At 54.4% G+C, this 15,157-nt stretch overlaps 2 protein-coding genes across 3 annotated transcripts in view; both read right to left on the bottom strand.

Annotated features, from left to right (window-relative positions):
* Window positions 1–15,157, bottom strand: part of CAPN5 (calpain 5) — a 57,457-nt gene that overhangs the window by 20,971 nt on the left and 21,329 nt on the right. For both annotated transcript variants that reach the window (XM_084801571.1, XM_084801570.1), the window contains exon 3: window positions 10,549–10,680. In XM_084801571.1, the coding sequence (XP_084657697.1) occupies window positions 10,549–10,680 (132 nt within the window). The remainder of the gene's footprint in view (window positions 1–10,548; window positions 10,681–15,157) is intronic.
* Window positions 2,176–6,017, bottom strand: OMP (olfactory marker protein). The gene has a single exon (XM_084754155.1). It carries the CDS (start codon window positions 4,366–4,368, stop codon window positions 3,877–3,879), a length of 492 nt encoding a protein of 163 aa, XP_084610281.1. The 5' UTR covers window positions 4,369–6,017; the 3' UTR covers window positions 2,176–3,876.

Raw genomic sequence — 15,157 nt, forward strand, 5'->3', positions numbered from 1 at the left:
ACCATTAAAAAAAGAACGTCCAACACTACCTGCTCCCTTTCCTCCCTTCCTCCCTCTCTCTTTTTTCCCCTTCCTCTCCCTACCTCCCGCCCCCAGCCCCCCTCTCTGTATGTGTGCAGGTGTTCAGGCCCTGAAGTAGAGGGCTATGGGATTTAGAGCCCTTCATAGGACCCATAGGATCCACACGGGTCCACACACCGGGGCAGACAGGGTGCCCCACAGCGCCCTCTGGTGTTGATTTTCCCGGGAACCTTTCAGACTCTGGCACCTGGCTGGAATGCCCCTTGCTCAGCAGCTGACCTTGTCTACACTAGGCTTGGGGGTCAAGAGTCCAGGAAGGGTGGCCCTGCCCAGGTGGCACTACTTACGTGTAGTGTGAGCAAATGTGAAAGTGAGTGTAAAGAATGGGGAACAGACACGAGCTTTTCAGATCCCAAGGGTTGGCTTAAGGGCATTTCTGAGCAACTCTGATAAAATGGCAGGGTGGGGGTTGTTGTAAGAGGGATCCTGTGACACCTGAGCTGGGCAAGGTGAGGCACGGGCCTTGGGTCTCAAACCCAGTAGTCTCTGCTGTGGTATTCTTCAAGTCTTAGTTTCTGACTTGACACGCTTCAAATTCCCCAGGCTTCCGATACACACACCATCCCTATGTCCTGGAACAGTGAGTGCAGAGCTCGGGGGTGGGCAACACTGCTCAGGCCATAGTGACCTGCTCATAGGGCAGGAGGACTCTGGCCTTCCACTCTCTAGGCACAGTGGGACATCTGATCCTGATTATTATAATGGGGGTGAACTCACTCCATTACTACTCTCTGGGACCACAGAGCCCAGCCTGGCATCTGCCTGTCCCTTCACAGCACCTGCTGCCATCAGCACTGGCCTGCTGTGCAGTCTTGGGCAACGCCCTTCACCTCTCTGAACCTCAAGTTCCTGTTCAGTAAACGGACCTTCCAAGCCTTCTCAAGATGCTATGGAGTCTGTCGGAGTCACAACTAGTCACTGGAAAGCAGGTGACTCCCAGGGTGTTTGCGTTTCTGACATTCGTCATCTGACCTTCTCAGAACTGTTGGGAAGCACCACTGACTACCAGGTAGGAAACGGGCCTAGAGAGGCTGCCTGGGGCTGTACGGCAGGTCAGTAGCTGGTAGAAGAGGGCCCCACAGCTACAGACACTGGCTCTCTGGCAAGCGGAGGCTCCAGGGCTCCTCCTTCCACGATTCCCCCAGACTTTGGCCCTCTCAGAGGCCAGCTTCAAGGCTGGCTGGATAAAATGGATGGAGATAGTCTGGGGAGGGACACAAGGCAACACAGAGGCTCCTGAGCCATGAGGAGGCAGCTCAGGGAAGTGTCTCTGAAAGCCAAGAGTAGGGGCAAGGTGCCAAAAGTGAAGGGGAGACCCCCGCCCCCACATACTCGGAAGCTAAGGGAAAGCCAACCCATGGAGCACTGTGGGAAACCCAGTCCTGATGAGGGACCTCACTGCTACATCTTCCTCTGTAGGAAGCCATCCTAATAGGCCTGGGTCCTCAGAAGAGGTGGGCGAGCATCTTTCCCCAGCCTGTCTCAGGAGGTCACAGTCATGGGATTAAAGGTCCAAGGGCTCAGAGCCGGATTCCCAGTCTACCCGTCTATGCCCCAGGATGGAGGCCTCTCCCACTGGGCCTCAGTTGTCCTTACCCAAAAATGGGTGAGTATGAGAAGATGATGAGAGCTGAACACCACCTACAGCTACCCCAATGCCAGGATCAGAGGAGAAAGTTTTTGAAGACATGGCCCAGAATCAGGGACTCTATTTGGAAGGTCAAGCCCAGGAGACAGCCAGGAGCTCCTAGGGGACACAGAACCCAGCAGTGACCAAGAGCAGACTAAATTGCTATCAGACCCACTCACTACACTCAGCCATTCCTGTGGTCCCTGCCCACAAGCATGGCCTCAGCTTGCTCTTTTATACCCCAGAGGCTGCATTGGTACCTGCGAGACAGCTAGGAGCCCTAAGACAGGTGAAGCCCAGTCCTGATGAAGGACCTCACTGTTCACCCTCATCCTGAAGGTCGGCAGGGTGGAGCTCCTCAGAACTGCCATGCCCCTCGAGGAAAGGCTTCCGATGCTATGAGCTTGCAGTGAGAGAAACAAAGCGCATCACGGAGGCACACCACACCACACCACACTGCAGAGGTGAGGGCACGCAGTCTTTATTGGAGACGTGTGACAGGTACAGCAGAGACACGCAGCTCCCCAAGGGCAGATGGAGTGAGGCAGAGTTAGGGGACAGGCAGTGTGAACCAAGGGGGTGTATAGAGCTCTAGGGAGAGGTCAGAGAGAGAGGCAGAAAGGTAGAGGCACTGTCTAGGCACAACTCCCTAGAGTCAGCAGGGTCCAGAAGCACAGGCCAGTGCTTCCGCAGGTACGGTACAGAGCAGAGCCACCAGTACAACAGACCAGTGCTGCAGCCCAGCCTATCTCCTGCCTCAGAGCTGGGGCTTGCCCTCCTGGCAGCCCAGCCCCTGGGACAGCTCCTACCTTCAGATCTTGATGCACTGGTATCCCAGGTGGAGGCAGCCTTGAGACAGAGTGGGGGAGGGGCACTGCTGAGGTGCCCCTGGCTGATGCCATGTGGCAGGTGAGGCGTCTCCAAAGGGAGGCTCTCAGCATGTGCAGGGTGAGGGAAAATGAGCCTTGGGCTAGGACTGAATCTGCTCATAACTGTTTTCCTGTCGCCCTGGTGAGTGGGTTGCCCTGGATGGCCTCCGAGGCCAGCACTAGGCATAACCTCGAGCCCACTTCAGCCATCAGCCATCATTAACTGCCCCCAAGCCTTACCCATGTGCCTCCGCTCCAGGAGACCAGCCAGGAGATGCCCAGAGAGGTGACAGCAAGGACACAACACCCGTGTCCCTGACCAGCAAGCGGCAGAGGCCAGCCTTCCTAACAGGGCCATCAGTGTTTCTAGCTCAAAGCCCTGGATCCCTCTAACTCGGTTCTCTGCTTCACCATTTGAGCCTCAGTCTCCCAGTTTAAAAAGCACTGCGCCAAGGAGGGCTTAGTCAGCATCACCTCCACGGAGCCCATGAACCAGACCAGCTCAACGATTAAAGTTAGCCTTACCCCTTACCAGGAATAGCCTTTGGGCATGCATCCATACAAATATAGCACACTACCTCTCAGTATACATATGTGTGTGGGTAGCTAGGGCTACATCAATTCCTACGTGTTCTTTCACTTCTCCATAGAAACCCGAACCAGACCTGCAAAGCCAGCCACCCTCTGCCAGTCACATCAAGCTCTGTCATCCCTGCTGTCACCCTGCCCAGTGTCTTGAAGGCCCTAAGGTCACAGTGGGCTGACGCCGACACTGGGAGAAGCATCATCTTCCTGATGCCAGAGTGCTACTGGGCATTCACCTCCTGGCTCCTCCAGCTTTGGCCAGCAGGGGCAAATGCCTTCTTGCCAGGTTCCCCAGAAGGCGGTTCCTGTCATTGCTGTCATGCCTCAGTTTTCCGTCCCCGAAGAAAATCAGTGGCTGGCCGTTTGGATCTCTTGGTCAGTCTCTTGCTCTCTCAGTCTCCCTCTCTCTCCACCACAATAAAGCAGAGATGGCAGGTGTCCAAGAGGCCCATCCATTTGCCCACGTGGCCCAATGAGGCCTCCTCTATTGTCTATAGTAGCAGTGTCCAGCTTCTAGACTACAGAGCCGTGGGAGATCCCTGTGAGCCGTCGCATTGGCACCAGGGAAAAAGAGGGGTACTCAGGGGGCCTCTGGCCAAGATGAGCACAGAAGGAGCAGCTAGAAGAATGTCCCCAAAATACACAGGAGGAAGGAGGTCCAGGCAGGGGAGAGCTGTGGGCCAGAGGCAGGGCGGCAGCCAAGGGCTGTCATCAGAGCTGGTTAAACACCACCGAGGCCTTTAGGTTGGCAGGCTCCACGCCCTCGCCAAAGGTGATAAGGAAATACATGACCTTGCGGATCTTGGCCAGGTCAGACAGGCGCTCCCCAAACTCCAGGGCATCCGCCTCATTCCAATCCATGGCGTCGGAATCTTCCTTGCGCCAGAAGATGGCAGCGGGGTCCAGCAGCTGGCGTGTCATGAGGTTGGTGAGGTCGGGCGTCCAGTTCTGCGAGGTGCCCGTGATGGTGACCTTACCCGGCTTGTCCAGGACCACGTTCCAGCGGTCAAACTGCAGCTTCTGTTGCTGGATGAAGTCAAGGCGGTAGACGGACTCAGCCGGCCGGAGCAGCTTCTCGCCGTCCTGCCTCTTCTCCCCGCGCTGCTTCAGGCTCTCAACACGCAGCCGCATCTGCTTGGTCAGGTCCTGGTCTAGGACCAGCGGCATATCCAGCTGCTGCTTCTGTGGCCCGTCCTCTGCCATGGCCTAAGTGCTACAGCTTGTTGCCACTGCCGCTGCTCCCGCCAACGTCAAGGAATCAAGTGGGCTGGATCCTCAGACGCCAAGAGAAGAGGCCACCTGAAGGCCCGCCTCCCTTTCCAGCCTCCCCTTGTCGCCACTGACCCTCTCTGGCCCCACCCAGTTCTCAGAGCAGGAGACGCACATGAGTGTAAGCCCAACTGCCTCCTAAGTGGTAATGCCGTGCTGTGGGCTGGCTAGAGGGTGACAGGTTCCCTGGGGACCAGAGCCCTGATGTCAACTGCTGTGGCAACCACCTTGACTACAGTGGTGGTGGCAAGCTGGAGGCGTGCTTGTTTGTGAAGGCTGTGGTACTCCGCAGGGCTGTTGGGAGCTAGGTGGGAGTTCTAGACAGACACGTGGAGGTAACCGAAGACCCCGTCCGGCAAGAGGGGACAGGGTAGCACCAGTGTCGCACATCATTAGTTTCCTGTAGTCAGCCAAGCCTACTTGGTGCCATCGTTGCGTCCTCCCCTGCTCCCAATTCTCCTGTGGCCACCTGCCAAGTCCCGTCAGTCCTGCTTCCCAAATGCCCTGGGTGTCTTCCTCTCCTTTAACATCAGCACCGAGCCCAGCTGTCACCTCCCATCCGAACCTGCAACTCTCAAGTCCCAAATCGTCTGCCAGACAGATGGCTGGCTCTGCTCCCGGAGGCTGTGGTTTGATCGGTCCTACCACACACACTGCACCACATAGCTACAGGCCCGGCTCTCACTTCCACCAAAATCCTACCGGCCATTTTGGCCTACACGGATCTTGCCCCTCCCCCTAGGAGACATGAGGTCAGGGAAGAGTCTGGAGACTTACATTACCGGCGAGGGTCGGTGGGAGGCAGAACCCAGACAGTTTATGCGGACAGATGGCGGAACTGGAGTCTGTGTGCGCTTCTGGGAAGTCAGGCAGAGAGATGCTGCTGTCTCGGGATGTCACCCACAGGAAAGAGGCATGGGGTGAGGCGTAGTAACTGAAAACAATCGAAGGATCTCGGGGACCCAAGCACATCACACCGCTAGGTGGAGGCCAGGTGAATCAGTGGATGTTGGGATTATGAACAGCAGAGCACACCATGATGGGCAGCTTACTTGTTTTGTTTTGTTTGAGACAATGTCTCAAGGTGTAGCCATCCAGGGTGGCCCTAAACTCCCAGCAATTCTCCTGCTTGAGCCTCCCAAATGCTGGGGTTACAAGTATGAGTCATCATGGCAGGCTGTTTTTACTTGGGGTTGTTTGTTTTATGCAGTGCCGGGAACTGAACTCAAGGCCTCTCTAGCTGAACCACGCCCTCTAGACCTGTTCCTTTAAGGCGGGAGCGCAGTAAGCTGCCTACATTGGCTTCAATATCCAAATCCTCCTGCCTCGGCCTCCCCAGTGCAGGTTTTAGGATGACAGCAGAGGATCTGTCAGCGGTATCAGTGTAGTGCCCTCACTTAGCATGGACAAGACTCTGGGTTCAGTTCCTGAGTGCTGAGAAAAAGAAATCAACTTCAACCCCTGGGGTGAGTCCTAGCAGCAATTCCAGAACGCAGCATGGACGGAGATGAAGTCAAGCTGCCTGCTCACCCGCCGGCCTTCAGGACAACGTGGCTGAGAGCTATTATTGAGGAACGTCTACTTATTCTCCAAAGAGAAATAGCTCTGTGCTTCCAGCACTACATTCTAATCTTTAAAAAAAAATTTTTTTCCCACTGTATTTGTTCACTGTGTGTACACGTATGGCATGTGGAGGTCAGGGCACAACCTGAGGGAATCGGTTTCTCAATCCACCACATGGGTTCCAGGACTGAACTCGGGTTGTTAGGCAGCAGGCTCCGCTTCCTACCTAGCCACGTGGCAAGCCCAATTTGTATTTGCGTGTCTGCTTAAGTGTTTGAGAGAGAGAGAGAGAGAGAGAGAGTGGTGTGCATGAGTGTGAATAAGAGTGCAAGCGAGCGTGTGTGACGTGACAGCTGATGTGTGTGAGGAGGGTGCTGGGGATGAAAGCTCGAACTATGCATAGGGCAGGCAGGAACTTTTGCACGGAACTGGACCCCAGACCCTGTTTCGTGTCTAGGATATTTCCACAGGACCAGATACCCTGACAGGGCAGGTGTTGTGTCTGTTTTTTTTTTTCATCACTGTTCAGACATGCTCAATGTTGAATGTTGAATGAATGAATGAGTGAGTGAGTGAGTGAGTGACAAGGACTAAAGGTGATTAAGGTACTCAGGGGCCTAGAAGGTGACACAGAGGTGAGTGTGAAGCACTTCAGGGAAAGGGGCTCTAGACAAGCTGCGGGCAAGCCAACAAGTGGTGAGGCTGAAGATGGATGGAGCTGAGGCCAAGATCTATGACAAGAGTTATGGGGGGGGAAGCGGGGGGGGGGGTCAAGAGCAGAGGGCAGGTGTTAACCTTACAGACACAATGATCTCCAGGAAGGCTGAGAAATCAGAGGTGGCAAGCACTTTGTGCCAGGCAACAGGCCAGCACAGAGGGCTGCCAGCAACGCCAGAGGCTGAGGCAGGGGAAGCATCTGCACAGACACAGGTAGGGGGAAGGAGTTGGGTTTCTGCATCCTGTGGTAAGGGGGAGGGGCTCGATTCTTCTAACATGGATCCAGGGCCTCTAGGGAGGCCTGGCCTACACCGGGGCGGGCAGAGGGGTCCACCTTGCAGGGAGCTGGCATGAAGGATGTGTGGCTGCTGCCATGGGGACTCACAGGCCCGGCAGGTGGAAGGGTGGCAGGAGCCAGCAAAGAGCTGTGTGTGGTATGCTGCGGCCAGTGAGGGAAGAAAGACCTAGATGCCGCTCAGGCAGCCAGCCACCTGACAGGCCCTGTGAGGAGCCACGCAAGGCTGGATGGAGGATGGGACTCAGGAGAGAAAGGCTGCTCTTATGTAGGCCCTGTGGCTGCAGAAGTGTGTGCTGAAACTCCTCAGCCCCAGCAGAGAAAAGACTAGAAGGAAATGAGGAACCCGCTAAGTCTGTGGATGGTGAAAGTCACTTGCTTGTATTTCACATCTTCCAGCGCCCAGGATGTACCGTGTACCCAGGCTACGGTTAAATCCTCCAGTCACCACTTCTCAAGGAACCAGTTCATAACTGAGGCACGAGCTGGGACAGGGTGGGACACATTCGCTGTATTATCGTTGTTTTTTGTTCTGACTGAGGCAGGATTTCATGAGCAGGCCGAGCAGGCCTTGAACTCAAGACCTTGCTGCCCGCAGTCTCTGAAAACTGGGGAATAGGGTGAAAGTGGGAAGGAGGGAGGGAAGGAGGGAGGAATGGGAGGATACAAGTGATGGGATAACAATTGAGTTGTAATCTGATTAAGTTAATAAAATTAAAATTAAAAATTAAAAAAATGACAGTAAAAATAAACTAAAATAAAAAATAAACTGGCCACAAAGACTGTTGCCTGGCCTCAGGACCTCCTGGCTCTCCCCAACACTGTCCAGGACTGCCAATGCCATGGCTCACTCCCCACCTCCAACACAGGTATATTCTTCTTCACTTCTGTCTCTCCTGTTGGGAAGCTGAGAGCAGGCAGCAGGCCCATCCCATGTTTGGAGCTGCAGCTCCAGGAGAGCCTTGGATCTGGCCTAAGCTGAACCTGGTGACAAGTATTTAATGTGAATACATTCTAATTGTGGGTTCCCAGGGTCTGGGTCACCTCAAATCCACTGTCTGCCTTAGGGAACAACCTGCTGAACTGGGGGGTGGGACGGCATACTGAACCTCTGGGAGCCCATAAGAGAGGGAGCCCTGCAGAACAGATAATTAGGTGGGTCGCAGAAGGGAAGAGGGCCAAATGTGCAAAGAAGGAACTTCTAAACACCTAGGATTTGTCCATGAAAAGTTGGAAAGTCAGGTTCACACGGAGGCCCAAAGTCCGTGACTAGCAGCCAGAAAAGACTCAGTCTGGCTGGCTTTGAATCCTGTGCCCACTGGCCCCAGGCCATCATGAAGTCTAGGGAAAAAAGCAGCAGCTTCCTAGAGGACAGGCAAGAATGTCCCAGGCCTGACATATCTGCACCTGAGGCTCAGCCCTGGGATGTACCACTTGGGTCGAGGGTTCAGGTTCTGACCCCTCCCCTCCAGCCCTTCCAGGGGGAAAAAAACAGAGTAGGGCAAGGGAGGCCCCACAGGGCAACAGGACGGAACTAGTGGGGTGACAACAAACAGAGCCCAGTCAGTGGGGACAGCAGGGGATGTAAGGCACAGTAATGAGTTCCCCAGGGCCTCCTTGCGTGAACCACAGGCTGTCACCATGGTAGCACTCAGAGGTGGAATGCAATTAGCCTAAAGCACCCAACCTTGCCCAGCTATCCCCCACCTCCACCCCTGGGGGAGGGGGGCAAACTCCTGATAATCTGCCTAGAAGACCATGGTGGTTGAAGTCTCAGCCCTACAGAAAGCTGAGGTTCCACACTGATGAGAAACAGGCCTGCCCACAAGCAAGCCACCTCCTCCACCAGCTAGACAGGGAGTGGGGCCTGGGAGGCGAGGACAGTGAGACACAGCTAGCGCCCGGTCAGGCTCCTGTCAATCAGACACCCAGGGAAATGGGCAGGTGGCAAGGTCAGCTTTGGAGCCATAGCTCTGAACTGGGTTTAAAGTATGGCAGCCTCTCTGTTCCCCAAGCTCTCTAGGTCTCTCCCTGCTTACCACGGCAGGCTCAGCAAGAAAGGGCAGACTGGGCCAGCTCTGCCTCTGGGGAGCTCACCTAGAGGGGAGATGCAGATAAACAGGCAATTACAGGGCAGGGTGGAGCAGCACACAGGGCCCAGATGCCCCTCCAGCCCCAAGCCGAGGCCTTGCAGCCCTGGTTCAGAGTCGGTGCTGGAGGCTGCAGCATTGAGGCCTGAATCCTCTCTGGTGCTTGATGCCCACAACACACACATCCTCTGTGGTCCTCCAGTATGTGAGGGTGTCCAGCATAGACTTCCCAGCCATGGCAGTGGACTCTACCTTAGCACCGAGGGCCCACACCACTCAGTTGCTGTGTCCCTGACAGGGACACCTACTGGGTGGCTAGGGGCCCACACCCTGTCCAGGATTGGGAGAGGGTGACAGTACCTGCTATGTATGGTCTTGGCTTTGGCTAAGGCCACAGCTCCCTCTGATGGCTGAGGGATGCCTAGGAAATCAAGGAAAAAACTTAACCCTATTCCTTGATTCCTGTTTCATGGAAACACTTCATTTTTATATGTTTAAACTTATTTATTTGTTTACTTATGTATCGGGGCACATGTGGAAGTCAGAGGGCAACTTGTGGGAGTCTATTCTCTCCCTCCACCTGTGGGTCCTGGGGATCAAACTCAGGCTTGATGGCATGGGCCTTTGCCTGCTGAGCCATCTCCCCTGCCTGGAACATTTGGATGTTGTACAAATAGTAATTATTATAATACAGGCCAGTGTGGTCATCACTGACGGAGAGTCACACTGCCAGGGTCCTACAAGAACAGCATCTCCTCCTCTTCCTCCTCTTTTCTTCTTCCTCTTTCTCTTCCTCCTCCTCCTCTTCTTCCTCATCCTCTTTTTTTTTTTCCTTCATCTCATGCAGAGTTTCATACATTCCAACTAGTTTTGAACTGAAAATGGCCTCCTCAGGAAGGTATTTATTTTAAGTACTGTATTTAAGGCCTCTTGCTGAGTGCTGCCACAAAGGTTCAAGTGGCAGGTCCAGGCCCCAAAGTGCCAAAACTTTATCCCTGGCCCAGAACATCAACAACACAAACCCAGGAATCTCAGAACACGGAGTTGTCCAGACAGACCACACCCTGCTGAGCAACTGGGAAAACCGAGGCCCAGAAGAAGACAGCAACTGGACCACAGCACACAGATAGACATCAGTTACTGTGTGCTGAGTCGTGTCCCCACACTGAGGATGCCACAGGCAGTGTGCACACTTCATGGGGGGGGGATTCTCTGCTCCACAGACACTTGTCCCTCAGTAGTGGGGAGGGGACACATCCGAATCACCTTGGGAGTTACTCTGAGCATCCCAGGCTAGCCAGGTGAGGACAGGCCAACCTGTGAACTCTGACTCAGCCCATCCCCACACCAAGCTTTCCGGAAGCGCCTCACCGATGCCACACACCTGTCAGGCAGCGAGAGCCGTGGGCTGTGTGAATAGCCCTGCACCCACCGGGCCCCAGGACTCACCTTTTGCCAGAGTGACTCTCGGGAGGCGAGTGACGAGCAGGCAGCCACAAACCAGCAGTTGCCCACCTGGCCCTGGTGCAGGTCATGGGAGCTGATGCCGTCTACAAAGAGTCGGGGATCATCACAGATATCCTGTGGAGACGGAGGGGAACGGCATGAGGACCTGAGGGCACAGGTTCTCCTCCATGGCAGGAAAAGGGCTCACTGGCTCTACAGAGCGTCACCAGCCCCCTCTCCCACAGAAGGGAGGGATATAGCCAACCTAAGCCCAAATACAGCTTTCCCAAATTCCTTTCCACTAAGGCGTGTTGATGAACGGTGTCTGAGGAAGGACCTCAGAGTGCTGGGCCCTAGAGCACCATCTTCTTGCCTTGAGTGGATCTCCCTGGCCATCCAGCCCTGGAGACCAGCCACAGTGCTGTCAAGTGACAAACTCCACAAAGGACTCATGATGAGAAAAAAAAAAAAAAAAAAAAAAAGAGGAACTTCAGGCAGTGACGGGGTTGCCAGTGCATTCTAAGGATGAGCAGCAGACACATAAATCTCCAAAGTGGGGCTGAAATCCTTGATTTTCTATGGGAACTGGAAAGTATGGCTGCAGGGGCACAGGACATGCTAGGTACCAGGCTGTGACAGCTGCTGGGGCTGTCATGGCTGGCAGTACTTGGGCCCTGCCCCCACCCCAGCTCCTGGAAGCTTGGTAGTTTTCCCACCTCTCCACTCTCCGCGGTTGCCCTCAAAGGCCCACAAGGCAGTACTGTGGAGTCAGGGGAAAGTGTGGCTTTGGTTTCTGCAGCAGGAGACACACTCTGATAGCACAGCTCCCTGCCTCCCACAAGGTCTGACCCACTCACTGCCCAGGCTGGAGCTGGATGCCGGCTCACTGGATTTCTGACGGAGCAGATAGCAGCACAGGCCCAGCCCAGGAGAACAGCCAGGCACAACCGTCACAGCCCCCTCAGAGCTTAACACTCCCATGTGGGCCAGGCTTCGGCAGCTCTAGGCCGGAGGGGTTCCCTTTCCCTGCCCAGATTAAAGTTTTCTCAGAGCTGTGAGTGTGTCTTCTGCCAGCAGGCCCGCCCAGGCCTCCTCTTCATCAGTGTCTCGTTCCATTCCACAGGGCTGAGAGGAGGTGAGAAGGCGGGGAGGGGGAAGATTCAGACATAACGCTGACACCATGACCCTGAGAACCGAGCACTGTGCCCATTTCACAGATGAGAGCTGAGTGTGGTGCCTGGGATACAGCTGTTTCCTTTGGGCTTGACAAAGTCATCTCTGTCTAAAAGCCCATCAGCTGTGATGACCTGTGAACTCAGGCCTATCCGAAGTCCCTTGGGGCTGGGGAGCGGCCCACAAGCCTCACAGTCTCAGAGGCCCTGGGGAGAGGTGGTCATCACAGGATCCTCTGAGGCTTTGCACCCCCAGCCCTGATATTGTCACTGTCACTCCCTAAGGTAACCGTTGACTGGGATTCCCGGGTGGTACGGCTGCCTATGAACTGTGCCTGCCCCATTAACTCCACTAAACTCACTGGTCCAGCATGTTTGCCTTGAACAAAACCCTTTCTTTGACCTGCCCGTGCCCTCCCAAGCAGGTGAGGAGAAGTTTCTTCATATCTCCCAGAAAAAGTTATGCAACGAGTGAGACCTAAACAGAGACCAGACAGAACCAAAGACAAATCATGGCGGAGCATCTGTGGGGGAAATTCTAGGAGTGCATGGCTCCTAATTGAGGCGACAGGTGCATGGGCCCTCAGACAGTACGGCTGAGGCTGAGCCTTCTGTGCTCAAGGGAAAAAAAAAAATCAGACTGTGGCAGACCCCTAGGAGAAAGCCCAGGCTAACAGGCTTCTATGTGATACCAAATCAAAGATTTTTTTAAAAATTTAACTTTTAGGGGCTGGAGAGATGGCTCAAAAGTTAAGAGCACTGTCTGCTCTTCCAGAGGTCCTGAGTTCAATTCCCAGCAACCACAGGGTGGCTCACAACCATCTATAATGTGATCTAATGCCCTCTTCTGGCCTGCAGGTGTTCATGCAGGCAGAACACTGTATACATAATAAATAATTTTTTTTAATTTAACTTTTAAATTATTTTGTTTTAAAATTTATGTAAAATTATGCATTGAGAGTTTTAAGTTAAACAATATTAAATCAACCAATTTAGTATCATTCTTTTGCATGCCCATATGATATAGTAAGGGATGTATCCTTGTTTGCATCCATGTGGTGGGTACCCGGATACCTCCAAAATAGCAGATGGACTGGTCAGAGACTATATTGCAATCTCTGAAAGTAGCACACACGGGGACAGAGTTGTAAGAAAGCTGTGGTTGGCAGCCACAAGCCCCTGGCTAAGAGTGACAACCGGAGGGTGAGTTGTCTGCTCAGAGGAGGCGGGCCTGCCTAAAGAAGGCAAAGTGAAAGGTGTGTGTTTGGGAGCTCCTGGAAGGCCTCAAGCCGGAACACTTGTTCCCCAAAGGGGTGAACTATAGGGAGGTGCAGGCTGCTCCCGCCGCTCCCCTCCTGCCTCCTGCTGCTCCACTCCTCCTGCCCTCTCCTACCCCCGCCCCTCCCCTCCTCCCCTCGCTCCCCGCCGCAGGTAAGGGCTAGGCAGAGAGACCAGAGGCCCTGCGGTGAGCTGTAGATCTTTTCTCCCTTCCTGACACAGATTATTTGAGCTTTGACGGATGGTGGAGTCACAAATAACCTTGATTCGTGGCAACCTCTGAAAATACGGGGGCGGGGACGGGAGTGATCAGGAAACAGAACCGTGAAGTTGAAAAATATTGAGATTAAACTTGTTCTGAGTGGGCTGTAATTAACACCCGCTCCAGTTTGACTTTTACCTCTCTCCCCTGTGGGGAGGTGGGGCGTGTGTGCTGCCGGGACTGAGCTGCGGATGTGACTTGCAAAGGCAGCCATGTGTGGCTGGGAAAAATGGGCGAGGGCAACTTTTGAGTACTCAGTTTTCTCCTTCCATCTTTACTTGGGTCCCCGGGATCAAACGCACACCCAGGCTCAATTAACAATCACTTTATCAGCTGGGCTGCCTCACTGGCCCCATCCTTGCTCTCCTAAAGGCACAAACACGTGGTAGCACTGCATCACGCTGTAAAGCCCAGGAGGTCCCTTTAGCTGATAAGCCCCAGATTAATTTGCATTTACTTGAAATGGATGCAGCAGACCTTCACAGAACCCCTCAACCTCTGTAAAAAGATTTCATTGTATTACAATGGCCTCTAAGTGTCTCACAGACTTACAGACACATCTGAAAGCTGTGAAACTGCATCAGCAGGAAAGAGGATGGGAGATCAGCCCGTGTGGGGTGCAAGGCCCAGGCCCAGCTGTGAAACACTGTGAAACACCCACGCTCCCCACTCCTCGCCCAGGTCCTCATCGCTACTATAAAATTTTTTGGGAGTGGACTTCTTGGTGGCACAGCCACACATGGTCCTGTAAGTAGCCCCTGCAACTCACTGGTTCCCCCAGGTTAGCCTAAGGCAGAGCCCTTTCTTTGGTTTGTAAGTGCCCTCTTTACATCCCCAGGAAAAGTCATACCCCAATGTCCCAGGCACATAAGGAGAGCTAGAAGCCTCTGCCTGCTTTGGAGTCACTAGGTTCGTGGGCGCTTGCTGCCACACCCAGCAGCTGAGGCCCTTTCACAGGCAGCCAGCAGAGGGCAGGAGAGGCCTGGAAGGCAGAACTCGGTTCCTGCCTGCCACTTGCTGCAGATGCAAACCCACGTCAATGCTCATCCTCTTACTGGCCCTACAGGGCTATGTGTGGCCTCTACAGATGGTGGTGACAGCGGGACATTCTTCAGGGAAAATTGGGATAATGGGATCTCGATAAGGTGTTTGGGACTCATCTGCTCAGAAAACAAAACTCAAAATCAGAATGACAGGGCCAGGAAGGGTAATGTCCCCAAGGGCACTAGCTGGGAGAACTTTTAGCTGAGGCTATGGGGGAGCCAGCGCCAAGCTGCACGGTGGCTCCTCCAAGGCACTGGTCTGCAGTCCTGCTCTCTCTGAACAGAGGAAACCCAGGCAGGGGGCCTGCTTCTTGTCCGCAAGGCCACTCCCAGGAAGCTCCCTCAGCCCGGCTTCCTCCTCCTAATCTTTTCTCCCACTCAGCTGCACCCTCCCAGCTTCCCAGTCAGAGGGTGTCTCAGCTCCTGCAGCGGAGGCTCCCCAGAAAGGAGGAAGGATGGGGGGCTGGGGCTTCACATCCACAGCACCTGCTGTCACCAAGGACGCATCAGGAGGTGAATCAATGTGCTCATCCACCTCAGGGCCTCCCAGTCAGTCCCGTGACAGACAGGAGCCCCACCCTCCCCCCCCATCCCCGGTCCTGCTCCAGAGGAGGCAGAGATATCCAAGGTCAAGCACAACCGAGAGAGCAGACAGGGCAGAGTGGGTTGGCTGGGTGCCCAGCCTGGGCTCTCCCTGCCACTGCACAGCTGGACCAGCCTGGCTCTGGACCCAGAACACCCTTCCACCATGCCCACCCCAGCCTTGGAAAGAAGACTGGGAAAGATGGGGTTCTGGAGTTCGGCCTCTGTCCCATCTCTGAGCATCCACCTGCATCGTCATCTCTGACTTAGGATCT

This window comes from Acomys minous (assembly GCF_964271855.1).
Source record: "Acomys minous genome assembly, chromosome: 2".
NCBI lineage: Eukaryota > Metazoa > Chordata > Mammalia > Rodentia > Muridae > Acomys > Acomys minous.

Bases quoted from the DNA above. Each gene is read 5' to 3' on its own strand.
- OMP (XM_084754155.1), bottom strand. From the start codon at position 4,368: ATGGCAGAGGACGGGCCACAGAAGCAGCAGCTGGATATGCCGCTGGTC.